Raw genomic sequence first — 19,213 nt, 5'->3', positions numbered from 1 at the left:
GGCCTCGATCTCCACATCCAAGTGAAAACCGAGTCTCTTTTTAAAACTACAGTGGCGGTCGTGGGTTTGAATCGCTACCAAACGGCTCCGAGCCGGACTCATGCTGCAGATTATCACTCCCTGACGACTTCCTGTTCTCAAGTCAGTCGATGCTCCTCTTCCTCCTCTTCCTCCTCCTTCTTTTTCCTCGGCTGGATGGAAACATCAACAAACTCCAAACACAACAGAGACTTGGAAAAATGAGATTCCTGAAGTTTTAAAAAGAACAAAAAAATATATTGCCACTCAAGTTAATAATGGTACTTTAAAGGGATAGTTCAACATTTTGGCAAACTGGCCCATTGCCATAATCCCTATAGTCGTAGCAGTAGGTTCGTTACCTTTAATTGTTGGTGCAAGCTATTTTTAGAACGGCGGAGCAGAGCCGTGAGCTGCTCAGAGCTACGCTACGGAGGCTAATGGGATTTCTTGGTTTCCCTCATCAAACTCATCAAATACACAATCCAACAATTCCACAATGGCACCTGCACATTCACCACGCTATGAGATAATAGCAGAACGTTACGAGACAGAGTTGTTTTAGAGGGAAATTCATGCAAAACTGCTGATGCGCGTTACCCTCTGGGACAGTTTTTCAGGAAGCAGTCTCTGCATTTCCCTCTTAAACAACTCTGTCTCGTAACGTTCTGTTATTATCTCGTAGCGTGGTGAATGTGCAGGTCACAACTTGTCCATCAGAGCGTTTTGGAGTTGTTGGATTGTGTATTTGAAGAGTTTGATGAGGGAAACCAAGAAATCCCATTAGCCTCCGTAGCGTAGCTTAGCTTGCACTGACAAATAAAGGTAACGAACGTACTGCTAAGACTATAGCGATTATGGCAATGGACCAATTTGCCAAAATGTTGAACTATCCCTTTATTAAAAAAAAATGTTTTGTTTTGTAATCAGTTTTTTATATTTCTAAATATATCTAAAACTGTGTATGATACATGGAGTATTCCCGTGTGCAAGGCTGCTTATTACTGATGGACGCTGTAGACGCTTTGATCTGGTCGTGCTCATTTCTCTACATTCTTGTATTTCATTTCATTTTTTTTATTTTTGTTTGTTTAATTAATGGGCATTAACTAGATCACAGCGCTTTCTCAAGATGTGGTACATTTTCCTTCTTTATTTTCAACATGTGACATATTAAGACTGTGCTACAGTATGTTTTCAATGGTACTGGCCTGTGATGATTACTGTAGAGCAGAGACGCTCTGACTTGTTGTTTTATCTGCATTAGGTACCGAGCTGACTTCTTTTTTTATTGTGGTGGTAAAAAAAAAAAAAAAAAGGCAACTGTTCATTTTTCCACAATCAGCAGTTTGAAAATTTAAAAAACTTGCGACGTGAAGTTTTACACTCGACCAACAACAATCATCCCTGTGAGATCGATTAAGTTTGTTTTTTTACCTGAACTGCATTGAACCATGATTTAACTCTAAAACTTAATGTTTTATATATATATGGTAATTATTTTAATTGATAAAAGTGGCACAGAAACTGACACAGATCAACAGAATATTAGTGTGTTTGAGTGTTTCCTGCCTTTTCCTCTTCTTCTTTTTTTTTCTTTTGGCAGGTAAGGGCGGGTTTTTACATTTCAGCACGGTCACGACTTTCCTCTGCAGTGCATTCCTGACACGCCACCCTCTGCCATGATGCTGAATCATGAGCTTCGGGTGATTTCACATGAATAAAACGTTTGATTCATACTGAGGAAAAGAAAAAAAAAACAAATGTGTGTCTCTTTTTTTTAGCACAGTTTCCAAACTTTGGTTTATTTTATTTATTTATAAAATCAACATGTTTTACACCCGATTCTTTTGTCTTTACAGTCTATAAGTCTCCCTCTGTGACAAATTACACTTTCCACAAAGTACATTAGAATATAAAGGGATATTATTTCTTTAATTAGACTACAGTGCATGAGCAAGACCAAAAAAGAGAAGAGATGGTCCCTTAGATGAATTCAAGTCAGTTCAATGCTACTATCTGTTTGGTTTTAAAAATCAATTATCAAGAAAAACAAAAAATCCAGCAGTTTGAGCATTAAAATAAAGTTTTACGTCATTTTTAACACAAAACTAAGCAACAAAAAGTCTTGTAAAAACAATATAGAATCTGTCAATTTAAGCCACAAGAGTTCAAAAATCTTAAAATTATTATTTACATTTTCATATATATATATTATTATATATATAAAGAATCAACTTTCACCTCAACGACACCACTGCTAACGGGACGACAATTATTCTGTGTTCTGCAGTTTAACTAAGGTTAAAGCACCTTGTCACTACAAGGCAATTAATATAACGAACATAATCTCTCAAGTACGAGAAAACAATTCATATTCTCATTATTGATTAGACCGAGTGAGAATATTTCTTACTGTGGTTCAGTTTTTGGGGATTTCTCTTCTTGGCGTTGTTGAAATGCAGATGACACATTGTGGTGATGCACCACATAAACTGAACATAAATATAATTATTAATGATATTGATGAAATTAGTTGTTAATGTGGGTGTGTTTCAGTCGTGTTTGAGGTTTAAAACAAACAAACAAAGAAGATAAATCGCAGGATACTGAGTGTTAAACTGCAAAAACTCAAATATCTTACCAAGAATATTTGTCTTATTCCTAGTCAAAATGTCATTTCTAGTCAAAACAAATCTCATGATACTTAAAATAGGACTCAACACATAAAAATTAGCTTGATTTTAGACTTTTTCTACTTCTTTCAAGCATATTTTCACTTGAAATAAGTAGAACAATCTGATAGTGGAGCAAGTTTTTCTTCCTTAAAAAAAAACTTGCTTTCACTGGCAGATTTTTCTACTTATTTCAAGTGAAAATTAGTTTGAAACAAGTGGAAATTATCTATAAACAAGTTAATTTTTATGTGATGAGTCTTATTTTGAGTGGAAAGAGATTAGTTTTGACTAGAAATTAGACAATTTTCACAAGAAAGAAGACAAATATTCTTGAGTTTTTACAGCGTTACAGTAGTTCAGACTGTAAACCGACAACTTTTCCCTCAGTTTTTGTGCAAAATTGTTGAGAAGTGCAAAAAGCTCAACAGGTCTTTGGTCAGCAGGTTGTTTTTCTGAATAAACGGTGCAGCGGTCGTTCGTTCGTTCGTTCGTTCACTCAGAGCGTCAGAGTGAGATCGGCTCCGCCTATGAATTTGTAGTTGACGTTTTCCAAGAAGGGCAGCTGAGTCTGGAGGAGGTCCATCGTCGTCTCGGAGATGTTTTTACACCTCGAGATGTCGAGTGTCCGCAGGCGCTTACAGTGCTGCACCAGGACGAACAGCGATCTGAAAAAGGTTTAAAAGGGTTTTAAAAGGGTCAGAAGCTCAGGAGGACGCCGCCATAGGTCCATACCGGAAGTTGGTCTTCTTTCGTGTATATTATTCGCCATTCGCAGCTCCATACCGGAATATATGTTTTTATTATTTTGCAGTTACATATTTACCGTAACTGCATAATTTACTAGTTAACCAAGTTTTTTCACATTTTTTACAGTATGTAAAACTGAGACGTTAGCAAGAGAAGCCTAAAATATCTCTGTTCTTGTTTGCCTTTTTATTATCATTTTATTGTATTTTTAATCTGTTTGCTTTATAATGGCTCTTATTTTATTCCTTTTTCATTCTTATTTGCAAATGTATTTATTCCTTTTTATTCTTTTTATATTATTATTATTTTATCTTCATTTTTAATTCTCATTACGTTTTCTTACCATTATGGGCTCTATGTCTTTTAGTTTTACTTTATTAGTTTAATAATAATAATAATTTTATGTATAAATCACTGTGCAGCACCGTGGTAAACTTTTATGCTTGGAAAATGTGCTATTATATAAATAAAGCGGATTGGATTGGATTAAAATAATCACATGATCAAATGATTACGTCGATGTTTCATTAATTTATAATAATATTAATTGTAAATATTGTATATTAGATAACATGTCACACTTTTTAGACAGATGATAGTTAAAACAAAATTAAAATTAAAACTTTTCTCTTTCAGTTCCATCTCTTTGTATCTATCGTATCCTCGTATCGTAGCCTCTGTAGTCTTTTCGATCTACCGTTTAAACGCAGCGCCGAATAATTAACAACATACACGAAGAAGCATAGATATAGAAACGCTTCTATATCTATGCGAAGAAAACCAACTTCCAGGTCTAACGCTGCAGATGTTGCAGATGTGTGTGGGGGTTTTCGTGCTGCTCACCTGTCGGTGATGTTGTTGCAGCAGGAGAGGTAGAGGTGCTGGAGTCGGCGGAGGTACGGCGCGGCCTGAGCCAGCCCGCGGTCGCTGACCCCGGGGCAGTGGCTGAGCGACAGGCTGGTGAGGCTGCGGCAGTGCCAGGCCACGGACGCCAGGCTGGCGTCGGTGATCTCCGGCAGCATCGACAGAGACAGGCGGTGGAGGTCTGGGTGGCGGATCACCTGGAGGGACCAGACACACACACACTCATTCATTTTATTTTGGGGCCCTCTATTATATTACCGCCATTAAAGAGGAACTATGCAAGTCCAGTTGCTTTTCCGCTGTTTTTCTAATCCTCCTCCCAGCGATGTGTATTTGTTTACAACGAAGCCAGCAAGATGGCAATCGATAAAGCGGTACATAATGTTATACATCATATACGATGTTACAACGTGTATATTTGTGAAGTCTTCTGTGTAATGTACCTTGTAATCTCAATACAGGACTGTTTAGGCTGTACAAATGTGCTAAATGACGTTGTTTCGGGTAAACTCGGGACTATATCCCTTCGGGACGAGCAGTAAGTAGGAATATTACAAGGTTTTTGTGTAGTTTTATGGACGTTTTTTGTGTCGGGCGCTATTGACTCTCATGTAAAGTTTTCGATGGACTACGAACCGGCCTCCCAGGTCTCCAGATGCACTGTGAGGAATAAAAATGAGGGTGAGTCAATAATGACTGAATTTCATTTTTTGGTGAACTATTCCTTTAAACAAACTGCAACAACAAGGTGAAGTGCAACAACAACAAATAAAGATGTTTGTAATTACACAGTATTTCTCGACAGAAGTTACACTATAGCTTTAAAAGTTAATCGCTCTTTGGGGCCCCCTAGTGGTCACGAGGCCCTACAGTAAGTAGCCTAGGTGCTTAGTTCACTTATGAGGCTCCCTATGACTTTTTATTTGCAGGCAACATTTAAAGCAGAAGTAAGTGATATATTTGTGTTAATATAAGTCTTAAATAGTTATATCTTCCGACAGCAATCACTTACATAGAGTGTTTGGTCTGAAACACGGGTCTGTCAGTCACTCTGCTCTGCTCTGAGCCGAGGAGAAAACATTTATCGTATCCTACAGTTTTTATCCAATGAGGAGAGAGAACGGCATGCAGGGCTGTGTGTGCAGCCAAGGAACGCCGTGAATGTGGCGACGTAGGGACGAGGACTGTTATGGTGCGTTCAAGGAAACTCGTATTTTTCCGACCGTGAAGTCGTACCAGTTCGATCTGGTACGACTTCACGGGTCAGAAGTTACGAGTGGCCGTTATAGTGACTTTCACCGGTAAAACAGGTCGGAAAAACACGAGTGGGTTGCCTGAAACGCTACAAAGTCGTAAGTCGTGACTTGAAGCTGTAATTTACGATTTCAAAAGCCTGCCTGGAACGCAGCTTTAGCGAAAACGACCGGACCACTTACTTCTGCTTTAAAGCAGAAGTAAGCGATCCGGTCGTTTTTCTGACTTCTTGTCAGCCGATGGAGTTAGCAGCCCCCGCCCTCGTCATGGATCTATTGGTCCTCGTCCCTACGTCACCACATTCAGGCGCATCCCTTGGCTGCACACACAGCCCTTCATGCCGTTCTCTCTCCTCATTGGATAAAGGTTGTAGGATACAAGGAAATTTCTTTCAGTGTTTTTTTAAACATCCTGCATGCATTCATCTTCTCAGCCTTTCCCACCTGTGTGATGCTGCTGTCGGTGAGCTTGCAGCAGGCGGAGAGGTCCAGCTCCTGCAGCCGGCTCAGAGCGCGGAGCGACGCCCCCGCCTGCTGCTTGAACTGCTCCAGGTCCGTCTGCGTCACCAGCTTCGGCCGCTCCTCGAACGGCAGACGAGGAGGTTTGAAGAAGCCCATGTTGCCGAAGGTCCGGGTGAACCTGGGCCCCTTGTCTCCCTGCGGAGGAACATGTTAGATCATCACAACCATAGATATATATAAGAAGACTAGATGACTCACCCACCGCTGCTGCCCAAAGACACGGCGTAGCCAGTACGGTGGCCATCGTGGGACGGGCAACTCTCTCCCTCAGAGCATTAACCCTGTGGTGTATATTCTGCTACAACGACCACAACTTGCTCAGTTTTTGTCCGATTTCAAAACGGTTTCATTCTTTATGAACGTCTATGCAGTTATGATGCAGCATACTTAGAATCACGGATAATTTTAATCATGTATTTTCTTTTGTAAAAGTAACATTATAGTGACATTATGCAAATAGTTAAAGCAGAAGTAAGTGGTCCGGTCGTTTTCGCTAATGCTGCATTCCAGGCCGGCTTTTGAAATCGTAAATTACAGCTTCAAGTCACAACTTACGACTTTGTAGCGTTTCAGGCAACCCACTCGTGTTTTTCCGACCTGTTTTACCGGTGAAAGTCACTATAACGGCCACTCGTAACTTCCGACCTGTGAACTCGTACCAGATCGAACTGGTACGACTTCACAGGACGGAAAAACACGAGTTACGAGTTGCCTTGAACGCACCATAACAGTCCTCGTCCCTACGTCGCCACATTCACGGCGTCCCTTGGCTGCACACACAGCCCTGCATGCCGTTCTCTCTCCTCATTGGATAAAAACTGTAGGATACGATAAATGTTTTCTCCTCGGCTCAGAGCAGAGCAGAGTGACTGACAGACCCGTGTTTCAGACCAAACACTCTATGTAAGTGATTGCTGTCGGAAGATATAACTATTTAAGACTTATATTAACACAAATATATCACTTACTTCTGCTTTAAAGTAATAGCTACATACTGATTTATTTTACACAGAGTTATGAATCGTTTTTTTAGTGGAGATGACTGGATGGTTATGTTATGTTATGTAAGTTGTGTTTTGAAAGTACTTAATTGTTGCCCATTTTTTTTGGCTTTTAGGTTGCCTTTAACATCTGGCCAGGGACAACAGACGAAAACTAGCCTTGTTGGCTAAGTCTGGCCCACTTACACTTTTTCTTTTACCTCTGTTGATTAGTGGTGCACTGTCCCTATGAAATAAACTAATAAAATGAAAAATGAAAAAATGGATCACCTATCTACTGCACTGTAACTGAGTCAGAGCAAGTTGCCCGTTCCAATATGGCCGACTGTGAGCTACGCCAGCTACGACAGCAGCGACTCAGAAACACCCTCCACTCGTCCGAGGGTCTCACCGTCTCGTCGTCGGGGTCGCCCGTGGACTTCTCCACCATCCCCAGAAGCCCCCAGTCCGTGACCTGTTTGCACCAGCCGAGCCGCAGCACCGCCAGCCGCTGCAGGTAGGTGGCGATGGCGCACACCGACAGGTCGGTCACGTTGACGCACGACGTCAAGTCCAACTCGCACAGCGTGTCGCCAAGATGCTGCGTCAGAGAGAAAACCGCAAGATCCTGAGAAGAGAGAGAGGGAGGGAAAAGCTGTTTTTTTCTTTTTCTCTCTTCGTACAAATGCAGATTCTACGACAGAGTATTAGGAACACTTTGAGAAAAAATCTTTTTCACATACTGCGAGAATAAAGTCATAGATTTATGAGAAGAAAGTTATAATTTTACGAGAAAAGTCATAATTTTATGAGAAAAGTCATAATTTTACCAGAAAAAAGCTCAACATTTTATAAGAAAAAAAGTCAACATTTTACAAGAAAAGACTCACAATTTTACGAGAATATAGTCATAATTTTATAAGAAAAAAAGTCATTTTATAAGAAATAAGTCAAAATGTTTACAAAAAAGTCATATTATTATGAGAAAAGTCATAATTTTACGAGAATACAGTCATAATTTTATAAGAAAAAAGTCATTTTACAAGAAAAAGTCAAAAATTTTATGAGGAAAAAAAGTCATAATGTTACGAGTATAAAGTGGTTCTATGAAAAAAAGCAGCCATTTCCTCCAACTCCGCCTGGTTCTTTAGATGCATTTTCTTGCATATTCTTTTCAAAGTCCTGATATTGATGACAAAGTGGTGCTGATGTGCCAAAAGATTCTCTTTGTTTGTGAAACTTATACTGAGGTTAGTACAACTTCGCAAAATGCTCCACAGCCTCATTTTAACAACTTTCCTCCTCTAAAACAGCAGGTTGAAATATTATGACCTTAAAATTATGACTGAAAAAAAAGAAATTCTCAACGTGGCCCTAAAACTCTGTCGTTAAGTTTCACATGAAAACACGAACGCGGCGACCGACCCTGATGTAGGTGCAGCTCTTGAGGCTGAGCGTCTCCAGCCGCGCTCCGGCGCCGTTGGACGCCGTCAGGCCTTTCACCATCTCCGGTCCGCTGATGTGCAGACACTCGGACAGATCCAGGCTCCGCAGGGACGACACAGACAGCAGGTCGGCGAGGCCTGAGGATGACGAGGGTTAGCGTTTTACTTTTGCTTTAAAATCTCCACACAGCTAAAAGATTCTACTTAAAAGTTTAAAAATATTCATACAACTATAATTCAAGTTCACTACTATACTGGGTCCAGCAGGTCTTCACAGTTAGTGTCAAGTTTTATGAATTAGTATATAAAGTATATACAATACAATACAATACAATACATATTTATTTATATAGCACATTTAAAAATACAACCCAGGTTGTCCAAAGTGCTGTACAATAGAACACACAAGCAAAACTAGTGGCAATAAAACTAAATGGGTTACAGGTAATGTAGCTACAATAAAACATGGAATAAAACAATAAAACAAAAGTGAAGACATATAAACCCTAACTAACTAAAATGCCAAGGAAAAGAGATGAGTTTTTAAAAGAGATTTAAAGTGCTCGAGTGAATGATAAATAATAAACCAGCGGCACCTTTCTCGGTGATCCTCCAGTCACGGGACAGGGAGACGTGCGTCAGCGACTTGAGGCCTCGCGCCACGGCCTCCACCGACCGGCTGGTCAGCTCCGTGCAGGCGCTGATGTCCAGCCTCCGAAGCGCCGGCTGGTGCTTCACCAGAGCCTCCACCGAGTAGTCGGTCAGCTCCTTGCAGCCATGCAGAGACAGTTCGTCCAGGACCAAACCCTCAACCTGGGACAGAGATAATATCAAGACATTTAAAGGGATAGTAGCATTTTTTTAAAGTGTGGTTGTATGATCTACAAATAGCCCCCAAGTACTTTAATTGCAGTAGAAGACTCTCTGCACTCCTCCCGTTAGCAACGCCAGCCCATAGCCCTGCCCAGAGATTTACAACATACATTGCTGTGAATGGACCCAAAGAAACGGCCTATTTTCGCGGCCTAAAAGAGGTTTTACCAGAAAAAAAATACACAGTTCCATTGTTCGCTATAATGTTATTTTTTCCAGCCCTTCAAAGTGCAGGAAAAACACAGTTTTTATTTGGAGCTAACCAACTGCTGATCGGCGGGCGCTAACCCTGGGCGGAGGGATACGTGAGTTGGTTAGGTCCAAATAAAAACTGTGTTTTTCCTGCACTTTGAAGGGCTGGAAAAAATTATATTATAGCGAACAATGGAACTGTGTATTTTTTTTCACGTAAAACCTCTTTTAGGCCGCGAAAAAAGGCCGTTTCTTTGGGTCCATTCACAACACTGTATGTTGTAAATCTCTGGGCAGGGCTATGGGCTGGCGTTGCTAACGGGAGGAGTGCAGAGAGTCTTCTACTGCAATTAAAGTAGTTAGGGGCTATTTGTAGATCATACAACCCCACTTTAAAAAAATGCTACTATCCCTTTAAAAAGGGAGAGCTACAAGGACAAGATGAAGTCATGAAAGGATTCACTATCAAATTCATTATACAGTGCCTTGTAAAAGTATTCATACCCGTTGAACTTTTCCACTTTTTGTCACGTTACGACCACAAACTTAAATGTATTTTATTGGGATTTTATGTGATAGACCAGTGGAAGGAAAATGATACATGGTGTTCAAGATTTTTTACAAATAAAAATCTGGCGTGCGTATGTATTCAGCCCCCTGAGTTAATACTTTGTTAAACCACCTTTCTCTGCAGTTACAGCAGCAAGTCTTGTGGGGTATGTCTCTCTCGCCAGCTTTGCTACAGGGTTAGTCATAGTTTTACGTGAAAAAGTCATAATTTTATGAGAATAAAGTTATAATTTTACATGAAAAAGTCTTTTTTTTTTTTTTACAAGAATAAAGTATTAATTTTACAAGAATAAAGTCATAGTTTTACGTGAAAAAAACGATAATTTTACGAGGAAAAATTGTACGAGAAATTTTACTTCACAATTGTGCGCTACTTTGTGTTGGTCTATCACATAAAATCCCAATAAAATACATTAAAGTTTGTAATGTGACAAAATGTGGAAAGTTCAAGGGATATGAAAACTTCTTTTACAAGGCATTTTATACGGTAAAAACACTATATTGCAGAGACTTAAAACGTAAAAGATCCCGACCTGTGCGATGGTTCTCAGCGACTCGGGGGTGATGGAGGTTCTGCTGAGGTCCAGAGCGACGAGCGTGGACTTCTGCTCCGTCAGCAGCCGCCTCAGGTTCCTCAGAGACAGCAGCGCCGACGAGTCCTCCACCGCCCCCACCGGGCAGCCGCGGTACGGGTCGAACTCGAACGCGATGTGGCAGCCGGCCAGCGAGAGGCGGCGCAGGCGCGGGGTGCAGCCGGTCAGCCGGTTGAAGGTCAGGTCAGAGAGGTAGCGCAGGTCGGACAGGTCCAGCTCCTCCAGACCGGACAGAGCCGACCGCACCTGCAACAAGACGACGGTGGAGAAAATCATAGAGCTGTGCAAACATCACGAGGGGAAATAGTATCGGATTCAACTCTCACCGCCACTTTCAACACACTGTTTTTATCAGACCTGCTCTTTCTTGAGAGATAAGGTAAACGGCATGATAAATACATTTTTGTTTAATCAATAAAATAAATAACACTATCTTATCTATCTAATTCTAAACTATATCTAAATCTTATCTTACTCGTCTGTGCTATGAAATAATCATGTGACATTACGACACATTAGGCAAATACTGGGAACTACTTGTGCTTTTGAAATCACGTGTCTGAATGTAGTTCCGGCTGCATTCCCCTCGAATACAACTCTGTCTGGTAACGTTCTGTTATTATCTCATAGCGTGGTGAATGTGCAGGTCACAACTTGTCCACCAGAGCATTTTGGAGTTGTTGGATTGTGTATTTAATGAGTTTGATGAGGGAAACCAAGAAATCCCATGAGCCTCCGTAGCGTAGCTCTGAGCAGCTCACGGCTCTGCTCCGCCGTTCTAAAAACAGCTTGCACCGACAATTAAAGGTTATGAACCTACTGCTATGACTGTAGGGATTATGGTGATAGGAGAACTATCCCTTTAACATTTCATATTTCATGAAATGCAGTATATCTGAAGATAAACATTAAAGGGATAGTTCAACATTTTGGCAAATTGGCCCATTGCCATAATCCCTATAGTTTTAGGAGTAGGTTCGTTACCTTTATTTGTCGGTGCAAGCTATTTTTAGAACAGCGGAGCAGAGCCATGGGATTTCTTGGTTTCCCTCATCAAACTCATCAAATACACAATCCAACAACTCCACAACGCTCTGGTGGACAAGTTGTGACCTGCACATTCACCACGCTATGAGATAATAACAGAACGTTACGAGACAGAGTTGTTTTAGAGGCAAATTCATGTAAAACTGCTGATGCGTGTTCCCGTCGGGGCAGTTTTTCAGCAAGCAGTCTCTGAATTTACCTCTAAAACAACTCTGTCTGGTATCGTTCTGTTGTTATCTCATAGCGTGGTGAATGTGCAGGTCACAACTTGTCCACCAGAGCGTTTTGGAGTTGTTGGATTGTGTATTTGATGAGTTTGATGAGGGAAACCAAGAAATCCCATGAGCCTCCGTAGCGTAGCTCTGAGCAGCTCAAGGCTCTGCTCCGCCGTTCTAAAAATAGCTTGCACCGACAATTAAAGGTAACGAACCTACTGCTATGACTATAGGGATTATGGCAATGGGCCAATTTGCCAAAATATTGAACTATCCCTTTAAGATGAAATAAATCTACTGGCTCGTTAGCAGGACGCTCGGCTCCACGACAACACACCTGCTGCCTGTGCTCGTCCCTGGAGAGAAACGCTCCGGACATGAAGAGGCTGTCGAGGCCCCGGAGGTCCAGCCTGCGGAGCGAGGTGAGGCGGGGGAGGAGGGAGAGCAGCGACGCCTCGGTGATGCTGCTGCCCGGCAACGCCAAGCTCTGCAGTTTGGAGCCCAGACACAGCCCCACCTGGAGGAGAGAGGGAGCAGAGGGAGGAGAGGGAGGAGAGGGGAGACTGGATCATTCACTGCCTCCAACCTCTGAGGCGTAAGGCAAGGCATCTTTATTTATATAGCACATTTCATACCAAGGCAACTCAATGTGCTTTACATAAAGACAAAAACAAGAGAAGCATAAAACAGAATAAAAACAAACACAAGAAACAGAGTTAAAAGCAAGAGCAAATAAAAGAAAATAGATAAAGTTTAAAGTTCTTAAAAACAAACAAACAAACAATGGCGGCGGTTGTTGTAGCGACGCCGAAACTTCCTCATATGCTCCAACTACCGCAGAGCAAACAAACACCGACTGGTCACAGGTCAGACTTTGTCCTGTATTTCCAGGCAACACGATCGTTTTTTTTTTATGTCTTTCATATCTATTACAGCTGCTCTGAACTTTGGACAACGGCTACTTGTTGTAACATGACTCAGCTACGTCGTACGTCCTGGTCATTGTTACAGAAAACAAAACAATACACTTTGTTGGTTCTTTCAGGACGAGAGAGAGAGATAATTTGCTTCTCGCCTGGAGGCTGTTTGTTTCTTTGATGTATAAAATCCACTGAACAGGTTTTTTTTCTCTCTGTCATAAACCCCGGAGGTGGGGAAATTCCCTAAAACCCACAGACGAAGCATGTGATCGTTTGAAGTGAAAACAGAGAAATAAAATAAAATCTGAATAAGTCGGTCTTCACACTACAACAAGAATAAGTAAACTATTACCTACAGTACACACTGATATAATCACATACTGTACTTCATCCACTTCTGCTTTTCTATTTGTCTTGTTTAATCTTGATGAACCATAAACTTATAGCGACTTATTTTTAGTCTGTGTAAAATAAATATTAGTTTAATTTTCCTTGATCAGTAAAAACATTTGTTTACAAGAGTATCTTCCCTCTCTCCTCACAGTTGTTAATTCAACACTAATCATTTTAGCTCCATTTTACCTCCAGATGTGAAAAGTCCTGAGCATCTCAAAACGTGTCGGACAGTGAAATTACTATATATATTACTATAATACTATATGTTGTCACTGTGTGTCTGTGTAATGCTGCTGCTGCACTGTAATTTCCCAGCTTGGGATCAATAAAGTACATCTATCTATCTATCTATCTATCTATCTATCTATCTATCTATCTATCTATCTATCTATCTACCTACCTACCTACCTACCTACCTACCTACCTATCTATCTATCTATCTATCTATCTATCTATCTATCTATCTATCTATCTATCTATCTATCTATCTATCTATCTATCTATCTACCTACCTACCTACCTACCTTTCTATCTATCTATCTATCTATCTATCTATCTATCTATCTAAATTAAAATCAAGGCTAAGTGTTATTTATTTATTATTTACGTCCATCTGTGCAATACTTTCTCTACCAACAATGTGTATATAATTTAATTATTTTCCTGTAAATAACTGAATATATTCCTGAAACACTACGGTACATAACTATATGCTTGATTTATATCATTTTTATATCTCTATATTTGCATATTCTTCTACTTTTTTACCGTGTATGTTACAAATGCTACTGTAACGACAACCAAATTTCACAATGTGTGGGATTAAATAACAGTCGTATGTCTTATATATATATATATACTGTATATAAATAAATATATGACGGCATACTGCACCTCCAGAAGCAGCGATCGGGATATACTGAAGCCATCGAGCTGGCTGATCACCAGGCTGCAGCGTGACTTGCTGCTCAGACCCCTGACCAGCTCCAGGGAGGAGGCTGAGGCTGGGAAGCAGAAGGTGACGTTCTTCTACAACAACAATAATAACAACAATCATAATAATAATAATAATAATAATAATAATAATAAAAAAAACACACAGACACAACATGGAGAGGTGACATGATGTTAAACACATGACATGATGACATGATTGTACTGTACAAATACAAGAAATCTTTCCTGCCACATGCCACCACACCGTATAACAACAGCTACAAAAACCTCTGGTCACAACTTACAGTCACTACGCACTTTATTTTCTACACAGTTACACACATCGTACATTTAAAAAAAAAAACTTTGCACTAAAATCAACACTGCCAATTAGTTGTATATACCTTTGTACATTACATTTTATTTTATTTGCTATTGCTACTTTATTATGTATAGTTTGTTCTTTATATTCTCATACTATATGTTGTTATCGTCACTGTGTGTAATGCTGCTGCTGCACTGTAATTTCCAAGCTTGGGATCAATAAAGTATATCTATTTATCTATCTATCTATCTATCTATCTATCTATCTATCTATCTATCTATCTATCTATCTATCTAAAGCACAGACACCGACAGAACAGAAAGATTCAGGAAATCTTTAATTCCTGCTGCCATCAGAATACACAACGCCATTTGTTTGGCTATACACTTGATATTTATATCATTTTAGGTTATTTATTGCTCTGTGTGTGTGTGGTTGTGTGTTATCTATTCTGTCACATGTTCTTGTAAGCTGCTGAACGACTTCCCTCCAGGGGCACGAATAAAGTATTTTTCTATCCTATTCTAGTCTAGATAGCCTAATAATAATATCCACATGTATCCTGCCTGTAATGATGTGTCTCAACAAGAAGCATAATATACTGTACATATATATTCACCTGAAAGCGAAGGTCCTGGCTGGCATGGTACCAGCTGCGACAGACCATGGAGGCTTCCTTTCTGTCTGAGGCGTGGAGGAAGCTCAGGATGTGAACTATGATCTGCAACAGCACAGAGACACAAAACATAAAAACTCTGTATTAAAAAACAACAACAACACAGCTGCTTGGTGTATCCATTCATATCATATTTTTTATACAAAATAAGCTGCCCTCACCTCCACAGGCAGCCCAGGTGTGTCCCTCTCGTCCTCCCCATCACTGTCTCCCATCTCAGCGTCTCCTTGGTTAATGTGGAAACCTCCACACCATCACACAACCACTAACTAGCTGCACCAAGTGAATAAACAAAAAGAAAGAAAGAAAGAAAAGAGCAGCTGTAATTGACTAATAACAACGTTGTAGCCTTTAAAGCTAATGGCTACTGAGTGGAGAGAATCCGCTCTCTCTCTCTCGTGTCATGCTTTTATCCGTTCACCAGGGAGGCAATCGATAATAATAATAATAATTTAAAATAAAAAATAAAAAAAAGTTATCGATATGTAATCAATAGGAGCTAACGGAGAGAGCTACTTCTCTACAGTATGTTGGTGCTGTCATCCCACTAAGCTACTTTACGTTGCTGCTCCACCACCACAGGTTGTGTCTGACTGACTCCAGCGGCGTCAGCTGACCGGACAGGGACGCGCTCTGACGTCAGCGCGCAGAGCAGAGCATTGTGGGAAATGCGGTTTTTTGTATGATTGTTATTTGTGACAGGTAAAATATTTACTTTATTTTTATGTAGGCTTACTGTATACAAGTGCTAAATGCCCAAGATTATGTTTGTTTTTGTACTGTACAAGTGCTACGTGTAAATGCACAAGATTTCTGGTTTTTGTAGTTCTTTTTTTTTTACTATGTACAAGTGCTAAATGCACAGGTTTTTTGTTTTGCAAGAGGAGAAGATGAGAGACGACAGGGTGAAGGAAGAAAGGATGAGGGAGGGAGGGAGGGAGGGATGAACTGGGAAGAAAAAAGAAGAAGGAAGGAAAAGGGGATGGAATGGATGTGGAGAGGGAAGGAGGAGGGTGAAAGAAAGGGAAGGAGAAAAGTGCTACAGTGTAAATGCACAGGTTTTTTGTTTTGCAACATGCATTTAGCCTACAGTGAACAATAAACATTTATTCCTACAGCTTCATGTGCTGAGCTTTGTGTTTTCTATTTGTCTATGTAGTGTTTAGTGACTGCTCAGTAGTGTTTTTAATTTTGATTGACTCGGAGCACGATTTGACAACAAAGTTCAGTTTTGGGCACAGATTGAACTGTTTTGAGGTGAAAGTTTGGTTTTGCAAGAAGAGTCTGAGGTTTTGTGAATGTAGCTTGAAAATTGGGGTTTGTGTTCACAGTTTAGAGAAAAGGAGAGCAGCTTTCGAGAAATGTGTCTTAGCAATCGAGAAAAACTGTAACTGAAAGAAATAGATATGAAATATATACCGGTAAGTAAGAATAAAACCCTCACCTGCATGTGGTTGTTGCTGACTCTGACCTACATAAATGAAAAATACGGTAAACAAAATGTAGGTCGTGGTTTAAACTGTCTGAGGTTTCAGGAGGTTGAGGTGGTAGGTGGGTGTTGGAGGGCATGCGTAAAAAAAAAAAATACAATAAAATATTAATTTCAGTTGAAAATTTCACAAACAAAGATTTCAAAATGTTGATTTAAAGAATGAATAAATATTTCTTATCATTTTCATTTTTTCAAATGTTATAATCTTTAAATCTTTTGTAAAAGAAAACAAAAAAAACAGGGCTAGAGCGCAAACAATTCTGTGGAAAATGTACTGTATGTAGGTCATGGTGTAGAAACTATGAGGTGTTGGGTGGGTGTTGGGTGGGTGGGTGGGTGGTGGTTACTGGAGAGAATTGGTTAAAAAAAAAAAATCAAAACTATGTGTGTGAAACATAGACCGTAAAAAGAAGGGTGTGAAACAATCGAAGAAAAAGTCTTGGGCACAACTGAACGAGGGGGAAAACGACTATGAAGGAGAACTGTGGTTGACCGGTTGAACCACATCCTGTCTGAATCTAGAGCGACTGGGCAGCAGCAGCAAACGCACAAACACAAAACTGTTGTTTCCACTTCGTCCTGATTGTGGTCGGGTTGATTTGACGTTGTTAACCAATGCTATGTTGTTGTTTTTAAGACTTTTTCTGGGGTTTTTTTCTGATAGATGCAAGAGGTCGGTGAAATCAGGACTCTGGATGAACTTGCTGCAAACAGATTTATTTAAACAAAATTCACAAAAGACAGGACTACAGCGATGACAAAGTCCAGTTAGAGGACATATACACATATTTATATACATAATATATACAGTATATAGAGAATTCATTATTCACAATCGTCCCTTTCTGTCTCACTACACACACACAGACACACACACACACACTCACACACGTAGATATTCCTCTCTACAGCTCGTCTGGCAGTGTGGTTAGCTGGTTTATGGGCGTCTTCTGAGGCTGAATCCATAATCAAACATCTATACACTTTTAGTCGTAAAAGACATTCACAGCACGAATAAAAACATTGAGAATTTCTAAAAATGCGTGTACGTCATATTGTCATACTGTCATACTGCATGAGATTTTTTTTTTTTTTTTACATAAGCAGGAAAATGTTTTGATTCATCTACATTTAAAAAACAAATATTTACATTATTGTACAAAAACCTTAAAGAAAAAGTGAGAATAAAAACTTAAACTGTCGCTGTAAAATGTGTAAAGCAAATGGTTTTACATGATCTGATATATTGATCCATCTTAGATGAACTATTCATACATTATTAGCATGTGAAATCCAGCGTTGAGGCAATAAGAGGATACAGATGATTTCTTAGATTGCTACTGTACATGTATGTTGAAAAAAAAGAGCGATTGAAGAGTCTATATAAAATAAACATACACTGCTATCATGTGTTATGATGGTGAAGTTCAGGTTGTTTCACATACAACTTTAAATACAGTTTTTTTTTTAAGTAGATCTTGTGCATCAACTACTCACACCAACACAACACAAAGTTAAATGACACAAAAAAAGACAATAAGGCATGTGGTACTTTGAAGTTTACAAACAGAATAATTTGTAAACATGTAGCTGACAACAACAGCAAAAACATTTTCTCATTTTTTTTTGTAAGAAAACTGATCTGAGGCCTGTACGACGAAGCAGGTTTAACATATCCAGGATAACTTTTCATTAATTAAACCCGAAAGCATAGAGTTAAACCTGAAGTTACCTCGATAACTTTAAATCCTGCTACGTAGCACACGCCTCTGAGTTAACTGTGACGGCTCAACTACGCCATCGTACTCGAACTCCACTCGTCATCTGATGAAAAAACATGTGCTTGATTTCTGAAGAGGTAACCCGCGGTGACGGATGGCTTACTCCTGTTTTAGGTTGATTAAAGACGAGATGAACACAGCGGGTGGAGGTTTGAAGGAGAAAGTAAAGTAACAGATTGAGAAACCAGGGAGAAGCTTCTGAAATCAGTGAAGAAATATACAGTATATAAGCTTTTTAAAGGGATAGTTCAACATTTTGGCAAATTGGCCCATTGCCATAATCGCTATAGTCATAGCAGTAGGTTCGTTACCTTTAATTGTCGGTGCAAGCTATTTTTAGAACGGCGGAGCAGAACCGCGAGCTGCTCAGAGCTACACTACAGAGGCTAATGGGATTTCTTGGTTTCTCTCATCAAACTCATCAAATACACAATCCAACAACTCCAAAACGCTCTGGTGGACAAGTTGACTTGTGACCTGCAAATTCACCATGCTATCACCCTGACAAGCCAGACTATATCATTAACATGTCTAGTCTGGCAACGACCGGTAGACCTCGGCTCAATCCAGGGGGCGGGATGAAGGCTGTCTTTCAAACTGCCCGCAATAGGGTAGCGCTACGACCAATCAGAGCAAAGAGCAGGATGACGTTAGCCTGACAAGCCAGTTAAAATGTCGTCATCACGTTAA

At 40.0% G+C, this 19,213-nt stretch overlaps 1 protein-coding gene across 1 annotated transcript; it reads right to left on the bottom strand.

Annotated features, from left to right (window-relative positions):
- Positions 1-2,992: 2,992 nt before the first annotated feature.
- Positions 2,993-15,658, bottom strand: fbxl9 (F-box and leucine rich repeat protein 9). The gene is made up of 11 exons (XM_085780064.1): positions 15,412-15,658; positions 15,194-15,295; positions 14,208-14,342; positions 12,335-12,514; positions 10,676-10,981; positions 9,104-9,320; positions 8,488-8,645; positions 7,475-7,690; positions 6,005-6,217; positions 4,287-4,504; positions 2,993-3,361 (listed from the first exon to the last, which is right to left on the bottom strand). The coding sequence occupies exons 1-11, from the start codon at positions 15,463-15,465 to the stop codon at positions 3,193-3,195; spliced, it is 1,968 nt and encodes a 655-aa protein (XP_085636190.1). The 5' UTR covers positions 15,466-15,658; the 3' UTR covers positions 2,993-3,192.
- Positions 15,659-19,213: the final 3,555 nt, after the last annotated feature.

The sequence above is a fragment of the Trachurus japonicus genome, chromosome 6 (assembly GCF_045865225.1).
Source record: "Trachurus japonicus isolate A0001 chromosome 6, Traja_1.0".
NCBI lineage: Eukaryota > Metazoa > Chordata > Actinopteri > Carangiformes > Carangidae > Trachurus > Trachurus japonicus.
Note: the sequence above shows the minus strand (reverse complement) of the source record. Positions and strands in the feature narration are given on the sequence as shown.